Here is a 15,281-nt window from a genome sequence, read left to right as displayed (position 1 = left end):
TTAGCTTCTGATCTCCCATTGCAATCACTGTTTACATGGTGAGTCTGATTGCATTTCTGATCATTGGTATTTCCCAGAATGTTGAGAGGGGAGGAGAAATAGGATTAAGAGGAGAAATGCTTTACAAACTTAAAGCTTAATTTTATCTTATTTCAGAAACCTCATTTAAAAATATTTGTCAACAGATTAAATGCCTCTGGTGTGACTGATTAGTTTGTGGCCCAATATTATTTGGGAAATAGCTGAACCTTCTTGACACATGAGCTTTGCCAATAGATTTCTCTGGCCTAACAGCCAAACCTGCTGTTTTAATCATAACAAAGCCTTTGTGCTTAAATTTGGTAGAATAACGAATGACTCGATCCAACTATTTAATTTGTAGTTTAAAATGCAGTTTTAGATCAGTTGTCAGCTAATTATCATAATGTGTAATGAGCTTTTTATGTTGTTCTGCTGAGGTCTAATTTGATTGTAGATTTTTTAAAAAAAAATTAGTTTTACTATTGCCTTCATGTTTGTTCAAGTCATCGTTGAAGAATAAGAAACCTTCAAGTGATTTATATCCATGGATTAAGTGTCAGGGTTAAAATAACTGTGCCAACCATTTTGAAATCCTTTTTTATGGCAAGTCTGAGACTGAGGTCTGGTTAGCTGAAGACTGAAACTGTCTTGTTTACAGAAGTGTTTTCTTATCATTAATCTGCAAAGCACTGCTACCCTTGTGTGTCGTAATGATACATTAAAAAATAGCAATGTGTGGGGACAGCCAAAGAAAGTTGTTGCATTGTTCTGGCAAGCAAAATTTAAGCTTCTGTGTAATATGTCTCTTTTTTTTTAAAAAAATAATGAATACAAAAGTTTTCCAGAAGTAGCATTTCATTTTAGAGGTTCAATGGCATGTTGGTGTAAAATTGGACTATCTAGCTGCACTTTTTGTTTGCCTGAATAGAGATGTAACATTTCCTGGTGATAAATAATTATCTTGTATTTAAAATTTCAATCCCAAGTGATGATAAAATTATAATTAATATTAAAACATGTTAACCGTCTGCATAAATCATACAATAAAACGTGCTTCAGATCGCCACAAATTCACACGACCATAACACCTATCCACCTCCTAATTTGCCAAACTTCAGAAGTTAAGTTTGGAATGTTATATGCTAAATAAAAATTAAATAAAGTTTTCATGTTGCATGGCAGTATTCAGTATTTACAATTTGCATTCAACAAAATGCAATCATATTGCATGTAATACTGTTGTTTCCAGCTGTTTCCACCATTTGTAACATGATCGTTGTAAACATATGCACCTACCTTTTTATTAAAGTAAGTTCGCTGTTATTATAGCATCAAAGAATCCCTACAGTACAGAAGCAGGTCATTCGGTCCATTGAGTCCATCCATACCCTCCGAAGAGCGTCCCACCCAGACTCTTCTCTTACCCCCCCCCCCCACCCAACCACCCTATCCCTGTAACCCTGCATTCCCCATCTCCCATAGTACCAACCAGCAAGTGCTAATTCGTTTGACACAATAACTTGCAATATGCATTCCTAAATGAAAACTAATGTTTAGTTAATATATTTGAAGAACAGGACATATTTAAATTTGGTCCACTTGTCACATTTCTGTAAAGCATGCAAGGCTGTATTTCTATATTAAAAGTATTATTGTTGCCACCCACAGGACCTTTGACAAAATACCTTCCATTTCTCCCCAAGCACCATTACTCTTCAGTATCCCAAAGATCTGTCCTATATGCTCTTTATATTCAGCATTTATTTTCCCTTGGCAACATCCTGTGAAGACATGGGTGAAGTTTCCATGATACTTCAACTTTTAATAGTTTAGCAAACAATTGAATTCATTTTTTTTCTTTTAGCTCTCCTGGTTTGTGGCCTGTGCAGCCTTCAGGTGTTGGTTAGGTTTTTGGGTGGATGTGCATCTTTGTAAGGTGGTTTACAAAAATATTGAAATAATTGCAATGCAGCCCAATTTTATTTGCTTCAGAAATGCAGCTGATTTCTCGAGCAATTTATTTGCATTTGTGATTTTATTTGAATCTCTTGATAGGGTTATTTAAACTCACTGCCAAATATTCAGCTTTTTACATGATATAGTTATACCAGATTTAATCATAATCAACCACAGGTTAAACATTATTTCCAATTTTATTATTATAAGCATTCATACCTTTGGGAGCACTTCTCCACACTAAATGCATACTGACCTGAAAACTGCCCAGGTATGTCCTGTGCATAAATAGCAGAATGAATACAACCCAACCCATTTTCTGTCTCCAGTCTACTCTCTTTCATTAGCTTTTGCTTAGCAAAAACTGCTTGCTGATGCTGAGTTTGAGTTCTGCCCAGATCTCTTCACTCCTGATCCCATTATAGCCTTGGTCCAAACGTGAAACCAGAGCTGAATTCCACAAGTGAGATGAGTGGCTGTCCTTGAATCAAGGCAATGTTTGAGAGAGTAAAGCTGGCAAAGCTGGTGTCAATGGGGATGAGGAGGGTAACTCTGCAGAATGGAGCATTACCTAGCACAAAGGAAGATGTTTGTGCTTGAAGGTCAGTTGAACCAGACCAGCACATCACTGCAAGAGATTCTGTTGTGTCCTCGGCCGAACCATGTTCAACTGCTTCATAAATGACCTTCGCTCCATCAGAAGTTTAGAAGTGAGCATATTGATTTCAATTTTAGGCCCCATTCATGACTCAGATTTTGACACAGTCCGCGATTATGTGTAGCAACACCTGGTCAACTTCCAGGCTTAGGATGATGTGGTTAGTGCAAGTGCTACATGCCACTTCAATGGCAAACAATAGCGTATGACTTCATGAGAGAATCTCCTCAATGGCAGCTCAGTGGTTAGCACTGATGACACTCAATGCCAAGGATTCTGGTTCGATTCCATCCTCTGGTGGCTATTCCCTCTGTTTGCGTGTGTTTCCTTGCACTGTCCAAAGATGCACTCGTTAGGTGAAATAGCCATGGGCATTGCAAGGTTACAGGGATAGTCTAAGGGGTGTGTCTGGGTGGGATGTTCTTCAGAGGATTGGTATGGACTCGATTGGCTGAATATCCTGCTTTTCCACACTGTAGGGATTCTACAAATATAACTATTACATTCAATGGGTTTTCCATCACTGACTTCTCCACTTGCACCATTCTGGAGGAGGGGGTGGCCACGGACCAGAAACTGAACTGAACTAGCCATATAAAATGCTACAAGATTTTATGGTATCTTGTACTATTATAGTAACCTTCCTCTGCACACCATCCAGAAAGAAAGCAACCTGCTTGATTGGCACCCCTTCCGCCACTTTCAACCGCCAATTCAATCACTTCAATACCAGCGCACAAGGAATAATGGGTACTGTCTACACGATCCACTGCAATAATTCAGGGCACCTTTGACAAACACCCTAACATGACCTTTACCATTCAGAAGGACCAAAGCAGCAGATGCATTGAACACTGCACTTGCAAGTTCCCTAACAAATCTCTTATTATCTTGACTTGGAAATATTTCACTGTTCCTTCTGTGGTTCTGGATCAAAATCTTGGAGCAATATATGCTGGTCAAGCCAGTGACTTCCAAATATGTGAACAATTTTTTTTCTTAAACTCAGCATCAATGACTTTGACCATTATTATGTATGCAGGCACAACTATTTAGAAATCTGTATTAGGCATAAGGTTTGTCTGGTTTAATGTAATTTATGTAAGATTATGTATCTATTGAAAGAAACTGGAGACTCAATATATCACAGGATAAATAAAAATGCCAAAGATTGCAAATAAAAGTCACTTTTTGCACTTGCAATGTTGAGATCTCCCAAACTTGTATAATTGGCACATACTCAGATTGAGTGCTGGGGGTTACAGACAATTTTGTAGTTGGCTGTTGTTTGATGGACAAACATAAAAGGTGAGATGTTGGAGTATTGTAATAACTTTGAATCTGCTACACCACACAAATGGTTTGAGTTGAGATTACAGTTGTATCTATGCATAAATTCAGAAGAAACTAGACATCATAATGTTTTGCATTGTATAATGCATTATAAACAGCAGATGCTGTTAACCTGACCCAAGTGCCATCAGGGTGATTTTTGACTTTCCAGAAAATAATCTTTGAACTGTCATTGTATGCTTTGGTATTTTTATAAACCATATTCAAATGCCTGCTAATTTCATAGAGTCCTCTACTTCATGGCTAATCCACCCAACCTGCACATCCCTGGACACTGGGCAATTTAGCACGGTCAGTCGACCTAACCTGCACATCTTTGGACTGTGGGAGGAAGTGAGAGTGCCTGAAGGAAACCCACGCAGAAATGGGGAGAATGTGCAAACTCTACACAGACAGTCACCCGAGGGTGGAATTGAACCTAGGTCTCTGGCACTGTGAGGCAGCATTGCTGCCACTGAGCCACCATGCTGTCCCTTCTGAATTATTTTGTGATAAATCATACTTTGAGAGCTATCTCTGAAGATTGCCTGTGCTTTTCCTTTCTTTTTAGGTGGTTACTCAGCAGACCATGCAGTCATTAAAATATTCTGGATTGTGGTGGAGAGTTTCACGAATGATGAAAAGCGCAAGTTGCTGAAGTTTGTCACCAGTTGCTCTCGACCCCCTCTGCTGGGATTTAAGGTACAGAATTCAGAAATATTTTGTATGTTTTGTTTTCTGAATAATTAGATGGGATTCAAATTCTATGTTTTTAAATGTTTACATAAGCAATACAAAAACATGTCTTTCTCCCCACGAGTCATGAATAACTTCTGAATTAAAGTGCAAAGTTTTTTTTTAGATTAGATTACTTACAGTGTGGAAACAGGCCCTTCGGCCCAACAAGTCCACACCGTCCCGCCGAAGCGCAACCCACCCATACCCCTACATTTACCCCTTACCTAACACTACGGGCAATTTAGATTGGCCAATTCACCTGACCTGCACATTTTTGGACTGTGGGAGGAAACCGGAGCACCTGGAGGAAACCCACACAGACACAGGGAGAATGTGCAAACTCCACACAGACAGTCGCCTGAGGTGGGAATTGAACCCAGGTCTCTGGCGCTGTGAGGCAGCAGTGCTAACCACTGTGCCACCGTGCCGCCCTTTGAGAAGGATTGATTTCCTGTTCTCAGCAGTGAAATATAAATGGTATAACACAATGTGCCTATTAATGCATATTAGAGTAGAAAAACACTAATTCAATTATATAATCTATAGCATAACAATATAATCTCAATGTTCCTCAACTTATATTGCCTTTTAGCAGTGGTGGTCTTTGAGACTGGGAGCATCTTTTCTTTATTCTTTTGAGAATTTTGTGTGAGACTGGTAAGGTACTGCCAGCATTTGTTGCCTATCCCTAATTAACCTTGAACTGATTTGCTCTTTAGGCCATTTCATATCCCCAGATTATTAGCCTGGGTTTCTGGATTGCATACCTAGTGATATTACCTACATAGGGGCCTCAGAATACCAAGGGGCAATAACAAACTAAGCTTGAGACCTAGACCAACCACACAGATACCCGTCATTTGTGTCAAGGCTTACACGACATAACAGGCTATAAAGCAAAGTCAAACAGAATCGTGGGCAACCGTATATCCCTTCCCAATGAGCTCAATGCATTCTATACTCGCTTTGAACAGGAGGTCAATGAAACAATGGCACCTGTACCAACAGTCACCACCACAGACGTTAAATTGGTTGTCTTGCAACCCACGGAAAGCGACCAGTCCAGATGTCGTCCCCGGCAATGCACTCCGATCTTGTGCATACCATTTGGCGGGACTATTCACAGACATCTGATGATTGGAAAGATTGCCTGTGCTTTTCCTTTCTGCTTTAAGAAGACCACCATTATCCCAGTGCCAAAAGAAAATCATGCAGCATGCCTCAATGACTACCACCTGATGGCTCTGGCCTCCATAATTAAGTGCTTTGAGAGGTTAGTCATGGCTCACATCGACTCGAGCCTCCCAAATTGCCTTGATCTTTTGCAATATGCCTACCTGGCGTCCGCAGCAGACACCATCTTCCTGGCCCTACACTCATCCCAACAACATCTGGATAGCAAGGATACCTCCATCAGGCTCCTACTTTAGTTCTGCCTTCAACACCATAATTCCAAACAATCTCATCTCTAACTCTGAGACCTAGGTCTCAGCTCCCCCCTCTCTAATTGGATCCTCACCTTTCTGACCCATAGACCACAAATAGTAAGAACTGGTGACAACACCACCTCCGTAATAATCCTCAATGCCAGTGCCCCGCAGGGGTGCATACTCAGCCCCCTACTATACTCCTATTGCAACCATGACTCAGTGGCCAAATTCAGCCCCAACACTCTTTCCAAGTTTTCTGACGACACTACCATGGTAGGGCAAATCTCAAACAACAACAAGACAGCATACAGGAAAGAGAGCGAGTACTTAGCGGCATGGTGTAAAGCTGACAATGTCTCCATAAATATCAGCAAAATGAAGGAACTGGTCATTGACTTCAGGAAGTGGAGTGCAGGGCATGCCCCTGTCTACATCAACGGTGCTGAGGTGGAGATGTTCAAGTTCTGGGAGTGATGATCACCAACAATCTGTCCTGGTCCACCCATTTCAACACAATGGTCAAGAAAGCACAATAATGTCTCCACTTGCTCAGGAGGCTTAGGAAATTCAGCATGTCCACAAGGTTTCTTACCAATTTTTATAGATGTACCATAGTAAGCATTCTATCTGGGTGCATTACAGAGTGGGTTTGGCAACTGCTCTGCTGTTGAATTGAATTGAACTTATTGTCATGTGTACTGAGGCACAATGAAAAGCTTTGTCTTGCGAGCAATACAGGCAGATCACATTGTTAATTAGCATAGGTAAGTAAATAATAGGAAAACAGCGGCAAAAACAAAAACACAGGTACAGGCGAATATTAAGAGTTTGAGTCCATTCAGTATTCTAACAACAGTAGGGTAGAAACTGTTTCGAAACCAGCTGGTTTGTGTTCAGGCTTCTGTACCTTCTCCCCAATGGTAGAGGTTTTAGAAAAATATTGCCAGGATGAGATGGATCTTTGAGAGTGTTGGCGGCCTTTCCCTGACAGCGGGCCTGGAAGATGGATTCTATAGATGGGAGGTTGGCCTTTGTGATTGCCTTGGCTGAGTTCACCACTCTCTGTAACCATCTCCGATCTTGAATGGTACAGTTGCTATACCAGGTAGTGATACATCCAGGAGAAAGTGAGGACTGCAGATGCTGGGGATCAGAGCTGAAAAATGTGTTGCTGGAAAAGCGCAGCAGGTCAGGCAGCATCCAAGGAGCAGGAGAGTTGACGTTTCGGGCATAAGCCCTTCATCAGGAATGGAGACAGGGAGCCTGCAGGGTGGAGAAATAATTGGGGGGTGGTGGGACTGGGGTGAAGGTAGCAAAGAATACAATAGGTGAACGGGGGTGGGGATGGAGGCGATAGGTCAGAGGGCAGAACGGACCGGATAGGTGGGAAGGGAGATTGGCAGGTAGGACAGGTCATGAGAACACTGCTGAGCTGGAAGGTTGGAACTGGGGTAAGGTGGGGGAGGGGAAATGAGGAAACTGGTAAAGTCTACATTGATGCCCTGGGTTGAAGTGTTCCGAGCAGAAGGCCCCTGGTTCTGGACTCTCCAGTCATTTGGAAATCCTTCCAATGTTAACCCTGTCTTGTTCTATTTGAATTTTTATGTTTCTATGAGATTTTCCCTTATTCTTCTAAGTTTCAGTGAATATTGTCTTACTGATTCAGTTTCTCTTCATGTGTTAGTCCTGCCATCCCAGGAATCAGTCTGTTCCACTCCTTCCATAGCTTGAACCACCAACTTAGATAAAGAATGAGGAACCTCAGTTATGTAGATAGATTGGAGAAATTGGGACTGTTTCTTGCAAGAAAAGTGGATTCAAGATGAAATTTGATCAAGATTTTCAAAGTCATTAGGTTCAAACTGAGAGAGTATGGTTAAGATGTTCCCTTTGGTTGGAACTAGAATATGCAGACTTAGTAATTCGCAAAAGGTGCACAGCAACATAAGAAAATCTTTTTCATGCAGCAAGTGGCTAAGAATAGAAACATAGAACATAGGAGTAGGCCATTTGGTTCTTCAAGCAGCTACTTTCCCAGTCATCACATTCATGGGTGATCATTCAACTCGATAGCCTGTTCTGCTTTTCCGCCATATCATTCGATCCCTTTAGCCCCAAATTCTATATCCATCTCCTCCTCAAATCTTGCAATGTTTTGGTCTCAACTGCTTTCTGTGGTGTCTCACGGTTCTCTGGGTGAAGAAATTTCTCCTCATCTCAGTCCTAATTAGTTGCCTTGTATCCTTATGCTGTGGTGGAGGGAACCACTTTAGTCTTTAAAATGAAAATGAGATCTTTCATTATCTGACAACCAACAGTTTGCATGGCAATGGACAAAGACAAAGGAGCGACACTAGATGAATTGCTTCTTTGGAAAGACAACACAGAAATAGACTATCTGTTCAGTGATTTTATGTGTTTAAATTAACAAAGATTCTATGCCTTGTCAATGGGTTTATTAACGTGTTCTGCCACCTTTAAAGATTTTGTGCACAAACATCCATGCTGTTTTTATGTCATACCCCAATCCATCTCTTGAAATTTACTGTTGTATAATATCAGAATTTGTATCTTCTATCACAATTTTGAAGTTGTGGCCTATGTTTGGTTAGGAATATATTCATGTATATTAAACATAGCCTTGTATTTGTGCCAGTTTGTGTGAACGTAGTATTTGTGGTAGAATTAACTGATAGTTTCATTGAGCATTAACTTGAGTTTGGCAAAATATGTAAGGGCAAATTTGAAACTCATAATGAATTGGCTGGAGCTTTTATATCTTTACAATGCAGTTTTGAGTATTTATTTTTCCATTTGTCTGAAACATGACAACATAAGAATTGAGCTCTAAAAGTGATGCTGATGTTGTAGGCTTCTAATTAATATCACTGATCAATAAAACAGGACAAATTTACCAGGTAATAATCACTTAATGCAAGAAGAATAAATAGCTGTCTTTGAGAAGTATCTGGCTAATCACACTTAGACAACTGCCAGATAAAAGTACCCAAGTTGTCCTTGTCTAATGTGTGCATTCTGCTGACTGATTTGATCCTTGTTAGCTTTATAATTCTTGACCCTTTACAATACTTCAATCAAGCATGTTATATTTTCCAGCAGTTTGACCTGGTTGAATACTTGAGAAAACCAGAAACAGAAATAACTTTTCAAATTATAATGCATATTTGCAGTCCATGTGCATTTTCTAAATTAAAGGCCGAGTTTGAATTCCGCTGTTGCAATTGGTAAACTTTACAATCTGTCCCCTGGTAATATGAAGATATTTTGTTGCAGTTAGCTTAATTTATTTTATTGATGACCTATATATAAGTTTGAAAGTTGGTTGAAATTCAATGTAAACCTGCTGAGATGAGAAATTTCTTCACCTGAGCTTGTGGAATTTCTGTCACAGCATGAGGCCAAAATATTGAATGTTTTCAAGAAGGCATTAGGGCTGAAGGGATCATAGGATATAGTGAGAAAGTAGGATGATCATCCTACCATATTGAATGGCAGAGCAAATTCAAAGAGCTGACTGGCTCAATCCTACTCTTATTTGCTATGTTTTTACCTGAAAGTGAGAGCGAGGGCGTTGTTTCAATATTAAGTTATTCAAGGTTAACATCATTTAATGGAAATCTCCTGTAATCCAGAGCTTTTTACCTTGTATTATCATCTCCTGCTGTGATTAATAAATTTAAAAAACTGCAACTTCCTAGATTATAGTTCACTTAGTTTCAATTTTGATGCTTTGTAGTTGCGATCATGTGAATAAAAGTATAAATATAAGGGTACTGATTTTATCATTTATGAGCACTAATCGCGTATTGTCTGAATATGCGGAGTGTTAAATGTAAAAGTGTCTTGCCCAAAATTTGTTGAGCCATCAGTGGAGCTTATTTATGCTTTTTTTTTTGTCGTCATTAACTCCCCACAATTTCAAATCTGAAGTGAATTAGCAGAAACATTTTCAGGATGAGTCAACAGGATACGCAGACCATACAGCCCTTTAATATAGAGCGAACCCAGAGAGATGGACATGTGTAATATAAGTAGACAGATTTATATATCCACTGAGGAGACTGAAGTGCCCAGAGTAATGTAATGTGAATCAGAACACAATCTGCCAAGCGTATAAAACTTCTAAGCCATCCATTTTCAGCTGTTACTACTTTGCATTTATTTTCACCAGCAGTTTCATTGCTTGATAAGCATTCTGCTCAGAGGCTGCACTTTGACTTTGCCCTGTACTAATGCTGCCTTATCTTTAATTAAGTGCAATAAATGTCCAAAAATTCATTAGAAAAGAAATAGCACTGTCAACGCTAATCCATTTTAGAAGATGATTGAAATCTTTTTCAGAAAATCGTTTGTTCCAGAATAACACATCCTGCAGGCAATGATGGTTTAATAAGTTAATAGGCAGAAAAATGGATTGTTGTTGGGGTGGGTTCAGGGGGGCATTTTGCCACAACCTTCAATTGCTAAATTTCTGTTGTATATTAAAATCGCTGAATATATTGACAACACCCCTGCCAACTGCAATTTTTTTGCAAAGTATCATTTAATTTTACATAAGAGTTTTATGATCCTTTTTACAAGAATTATTAAGCAGAAGTCATGACTGTTTTAAAGGCTTAAGGAGCTGAGGGATATAATGGGAAATCGAGATTCTAATTATATAGTTTGCATAAACTGTACCTATAGATATTAATTTTCAATTTTAACTTGGCCAATTCTATTGTATTGAAGAAATGTAGCTATATTTGCTGTAGAATTACAGTAATGCTTAACTTTAGATGTTCCCTTTTTACAGTTAATATTCAAAATAGTTTTCCTAAGTTTGATCAATTAATACGCATTCAGGAGATTGGACTTTCGCGGCCATTGAGATGAGGTGACATTTCTTCACCCAGAAAGTGCTGAGCCGATGGAATTCTCTGCCATCCGAAAGGGTTGAGGCCCAAAAGATGAATGTTTTCAACGAGTTAGATATAGTTTGTAGAGCTGAAGGAATAAAAGGGTATGGGGAGAAAGTGGGAACGCAGTTGGATGATCAGCCATGATTATATTGAATAGTGGCACAGGCTCAAGGGGCCCTGTGGATTACTCTTGCTGCTATTTTCTGAGATTCCAGAAACATGAATTTGTAGAAACCTTATCTTTTTTAAAGCTGGTATTTGGTGAGACATTCTTTATGCAGTTACTTAGAGAAGCCATTTGTGAAACAATTGGAACCAGTTTTGCTCATTTGCCATTTTTGTCCTCCAAATTGAGACTGAAATACTGAGATAATTGGAGCAAAGGAGGTTTAAATTTAGCTATAATAAATAAGAGAAATATTTCTCTGGGACAGAGTAATTGTAGAGTTTTGATTTTAAAATGAAGAATGTAGAGAGAAAGCGATGCCAATTTCTTTATGCAGGAAGTTATTGAAGCATGCAGTGCTTCTCCAAGGGGGTTTAAATTTCACTTTTCATGAGATGTAGCTTTTTTGTCTGATCTTAATTGCTCGTGAGGTGATTGGCTGGCTAGCCAACCACATTGCAATGGTCTGAGTCACATGTTAACCATACTTGGTAAGAATGGCACTTTTAGTGACTCAGATGGGATTTTACCATAATGGCTCAATGGTTAACATTATTGAGATTGGTTTTATATTCCAGATTCATTAATTGAATGTAATTCCACCAACTGCCATGATGTGATTTGAACCCATATCATTAAAGAATTAGCTAGGGCCTCTGGATTGCTAATCCAATGCCATTCCACTACACGATCACCCTTATTGAGGCAGAAGATGTTATCTTTTTGAGGGTAAATTGATAAACCTAATACACAGACAACAACAGTAGTATAGTAAGAAAGTGAGAGAGGATTCATTTTTGCTTCCGCTAGGTGTTGGCACATATGGTTTTTTCTTTGCTGTAAACTGTGTCAAATTACTAGCCCTCATTAAAAACTTCAGATGGAAGCCCTCTTTCATGGTTTTATCTCACTGATCACCAATATCGGTGTTGTTTTCATTTTGATATTTTCTTCTTTTCTACTAAAAATCTTAAATTCATCAGGTTCTAAGTCAGCCCTTTGATTATTTCATCTGGTCACCATTTTTAGTCTTTTTCCTTTTGACACTTACAGAACAGCTCTGTAATAATGCCTTGGTGAGGAATTTACATCATGATGGAATTCATGATGGGCGATTGGTATATGGTGTGAAAGGAATAGATTTGATGGGTAAATGGCATCCGATTCCATACATGTTTATGTGGTGCCTTTTTATAATTTCTATAAGTCGTCCATAAATCAAGTGATAAAAATAAATATGTAATTGTGTATGAATATACCTGCTCTTTCCATGTATTCAGGCTTTAGAAACAACTCCAAAAACAATGATATAGTTAACAACCAGCATCTGAGACTCCAAGTTATCCTGAACTCAACGTAAACTCTGTTTCCCTCTATGCAGGTGGTGCCAGATCTGCTGAGTTTTCCAGAGTTTGTTTTTATTTAAGTTATGTTTTAATATTATCTGTTCCTTGTAAGCAATGTGATATACACAAGGACAGACCTCTAGTAGGTGTGAGCAACAGTGTAGAATCCTTTACATTTTAGTTTTCATTGATTAGTGTGAGGTGGAGAGTGGAGGCTGAGGAACTTTCAGGATGGATAAACTAGAAATGTGCCAGTGCTATCAAATGTCAGGAAAGGACCAAATTGGATCTTTGTAAATAGTTGCTTCCTAACAATGGAAGCTGAAAATATATTCAATTTATTTAAACTAGTATCTCTTCTTTCCGTGACTGTGTAACTTCTGTAAACATTTGTTCATGTTCTCTAAATATATAATGAGCTTTGAAATTTAGTTTTGAATCTTGCATAGTCTCTTTACCTTTACCTCAGTTTTAGGATAACCTTGACTAATTCTAATTTATAATCTTGATTCCTATTCATATTCCTTCTGAATGTGGCAAGAGTTTTTATTCTAAGTTTTGTGAAGGATGACTATCTATGATTGCTTGCTTCAAACACAACAGTTATAATTGCTTATTTGTGAAGAAACAGCATTGTCTTTTTTTTTGTGAAGATGGTTCTAATTTTGAATTTGTTTTCAGGAGCTGTACCCAGCGTTTTGTATACACAATGGAGGAACTGACCTGGAGCGATTACCCACAGCCAGTACTTGCATGAACCTTCTGAAACTTCCAGAATTTTATGATGAAAATCTTATGAGGAGTAAATTACTTTATGCAATCGAATCAGCAGCAGGCTTTGAGCTAAGCTGAAGTAAAAATGGGACTGCTGACAGCTGTGAGAATGATGGATCGTACATAATATGTGTACCAACAATCAAAGTTCTCAAAATGGACTTATACTGAAATTGTGTAGAATGAAAAAGGAGCTTTAATGAAGTGCACTGCAAAGTTGAGGCCCCTTTAAATTATCATATGTTTGTAGCTCAGATGGAGAAAATGATTAATTGGGTACAAGTTGGGAGATTTTACTGCTAAAAGTGGAGACTACACATTGGACAAGAGGCCACTTGGTTGTGATGATCAATTCATCACTATACATTAACAGAAAAATAAGCCTGTTATCTGACATTAACCAAAGATTCAGCAAATGTAATGTGTTGGTCAAAACAGGCAATAAAGCAAGCCATAATAATGGAAGATAGTTGCATTTAAAATAGGCTTTCCTTGTCGGAAGCCTATCTTTATAAGGCAAAATGTGGCTTTTTTAAACTTCATACTGGTTTCTTGCATTTAACATCATGGTTAGGTGGAAGCACATAGACCATGTAATACTGCTGCATTTTATTTTTCTTTTAAAAAGTTGCACATTTCTTAAATCTTTGTTTTAAATCACAATTATGTCCCAGCATGGAACTCAGTAAAACATAGTTGCAATTTAAAGCCTAGATTAAAATTGTATGGTGTGACATTATGTGCTAATGATTATATGGCCCTTCTGCATAACTGTGGTGTGAAATCTGAATAAGAAGCATTGAGTGAATGAGATATTATGTGGACAGGAGATTACTTGATCGCGATAGGTTTCAGCTTGCTCATAAAAATTGCTCCATTAGGCCATAGTAAGCATTTTTGAGACCGGGATTTAGTCAGCAGTTTCTGTAAACAGATGTTAATACGTATATGTTTTCTCTGCATTGTGAATACTATGTTTTTGTTCTGTATCTGTACAGTTTTTCCTTGTGCATTAATCTTCTGTGGTGTCAGAATGATCCTTACCTGTTAAATGAGTTAAGTTTAACAGCTATTAAACAAAACTTGAATAATGCAACTGGTGTGTATTAAATATTTGCATAATTTATATTCAGCCTTAAAAGAATTGCAGATTGCATAATTTTTAAAAAAGTATTTAAAGAAAACAACAATGCCCCTCTTGGATATTGGTTTCCTTTTGTGAAGAAACTTACTTAATGGTAACAGTGTTTTAACATTAATTATGGTTAATTACCAAATTCCTTTACATTTGAGTTTCCTTTATTCGATAAAAGGATTTTATGGGATAAAAATTATGAAAATATATAGGGTATAGTCTTTATTTTGAATTGTTCAGAGATCTGAGGAATGCACTCAGATTACATGCGCCAATCCTCATTAGAATTTGTCTAAGCAGGAAATGTTTTTTTTCATTTTTGGCTGGTTCTTTCATGACTGAAAAGTCCACTGTGGGTGAACCAGAGATGTCTATTGGACTGGCAGTTCATGTCATTGGAACTTGAGGGAACTTCTACAGCAGTGCCATCAAATGCTGTCGATGATCCTTAACATGACAAGCATGTGATTGGGCAGCCCCAACAAGGTTTTCTTGAAGAAAATTTATATTTGATTAGTTATTTAGCAAGGTAACATTCATGGTGGATAAAAGGAACTGGTTGATGTCCCCTTGGAATTACCAAAAGATGTATGCCAAAGTACCACATCCAAGGTTGCTGCGCAAGTTAAGTGCATGGTGTAAGGCATAACATAACACGGATAAAGGTCTGGTTAGCTAACAGAAAGCAGAGTGTGGGGATAAGTGGGCCTTTCTCAAGTTGATAAGCTCTAACCTGTGGAGTGCCATGGGATCAGGTTACATACTTGACTATTTACAATTTAAATCAATGACTTGATAAGGGA

The 15,281-nt window shown here is 38.4% G+C and overlaps 1 protein-coding gene across 2 annotated transcripts in view; it reads left to right on the top strand.

The window, feature by feature from the left end:
- The window catches only part of ube3c (ubiquitin protein ligase E3C), a 167,314-nt gene extending 152,875 nt beyond the window's left edge, over nt 1-14,439 (top strand). For both annotated transcript variants that reach the window (XM_072576214.1, XM_072576212.1), the window contains exons 23-24: nt 4,539-4,669; nt 13,251-14,439. In XM_072576214.1, the coding sequence (XP_072432315.1) occupies nt 4,539-4,669; nt 13,251-13,421 (302 nt within the window). In that variant the 3' untranslated portion in view covers nt 13,422-14,439. The remainder of the gene's footprint in view (nt 1-4,538; nt 4,670-13,250) is intronic.
- Nucleotides 14,440-15,281: the final 842 nt, after the last annotated feature.

This window comes from Chiloscyllium punctatum, chromosome 8, assembly GCF_047496795.1.
Source record: "Chiloscyllium punctatum isolate Juve2018m chromosome 8, sChiPun1.3, whole genome shotgun sequence".
NCBI lineage: Eukaryota > Metazoa > Chordata > Chondrichthyes > Orectolobiformes > Hemiscylliidae > Chiloscyllium > Chiloscyllium punctatum.
This window is presented reverse-complemented; position numbering and strand designations above follow the sequence as displayed.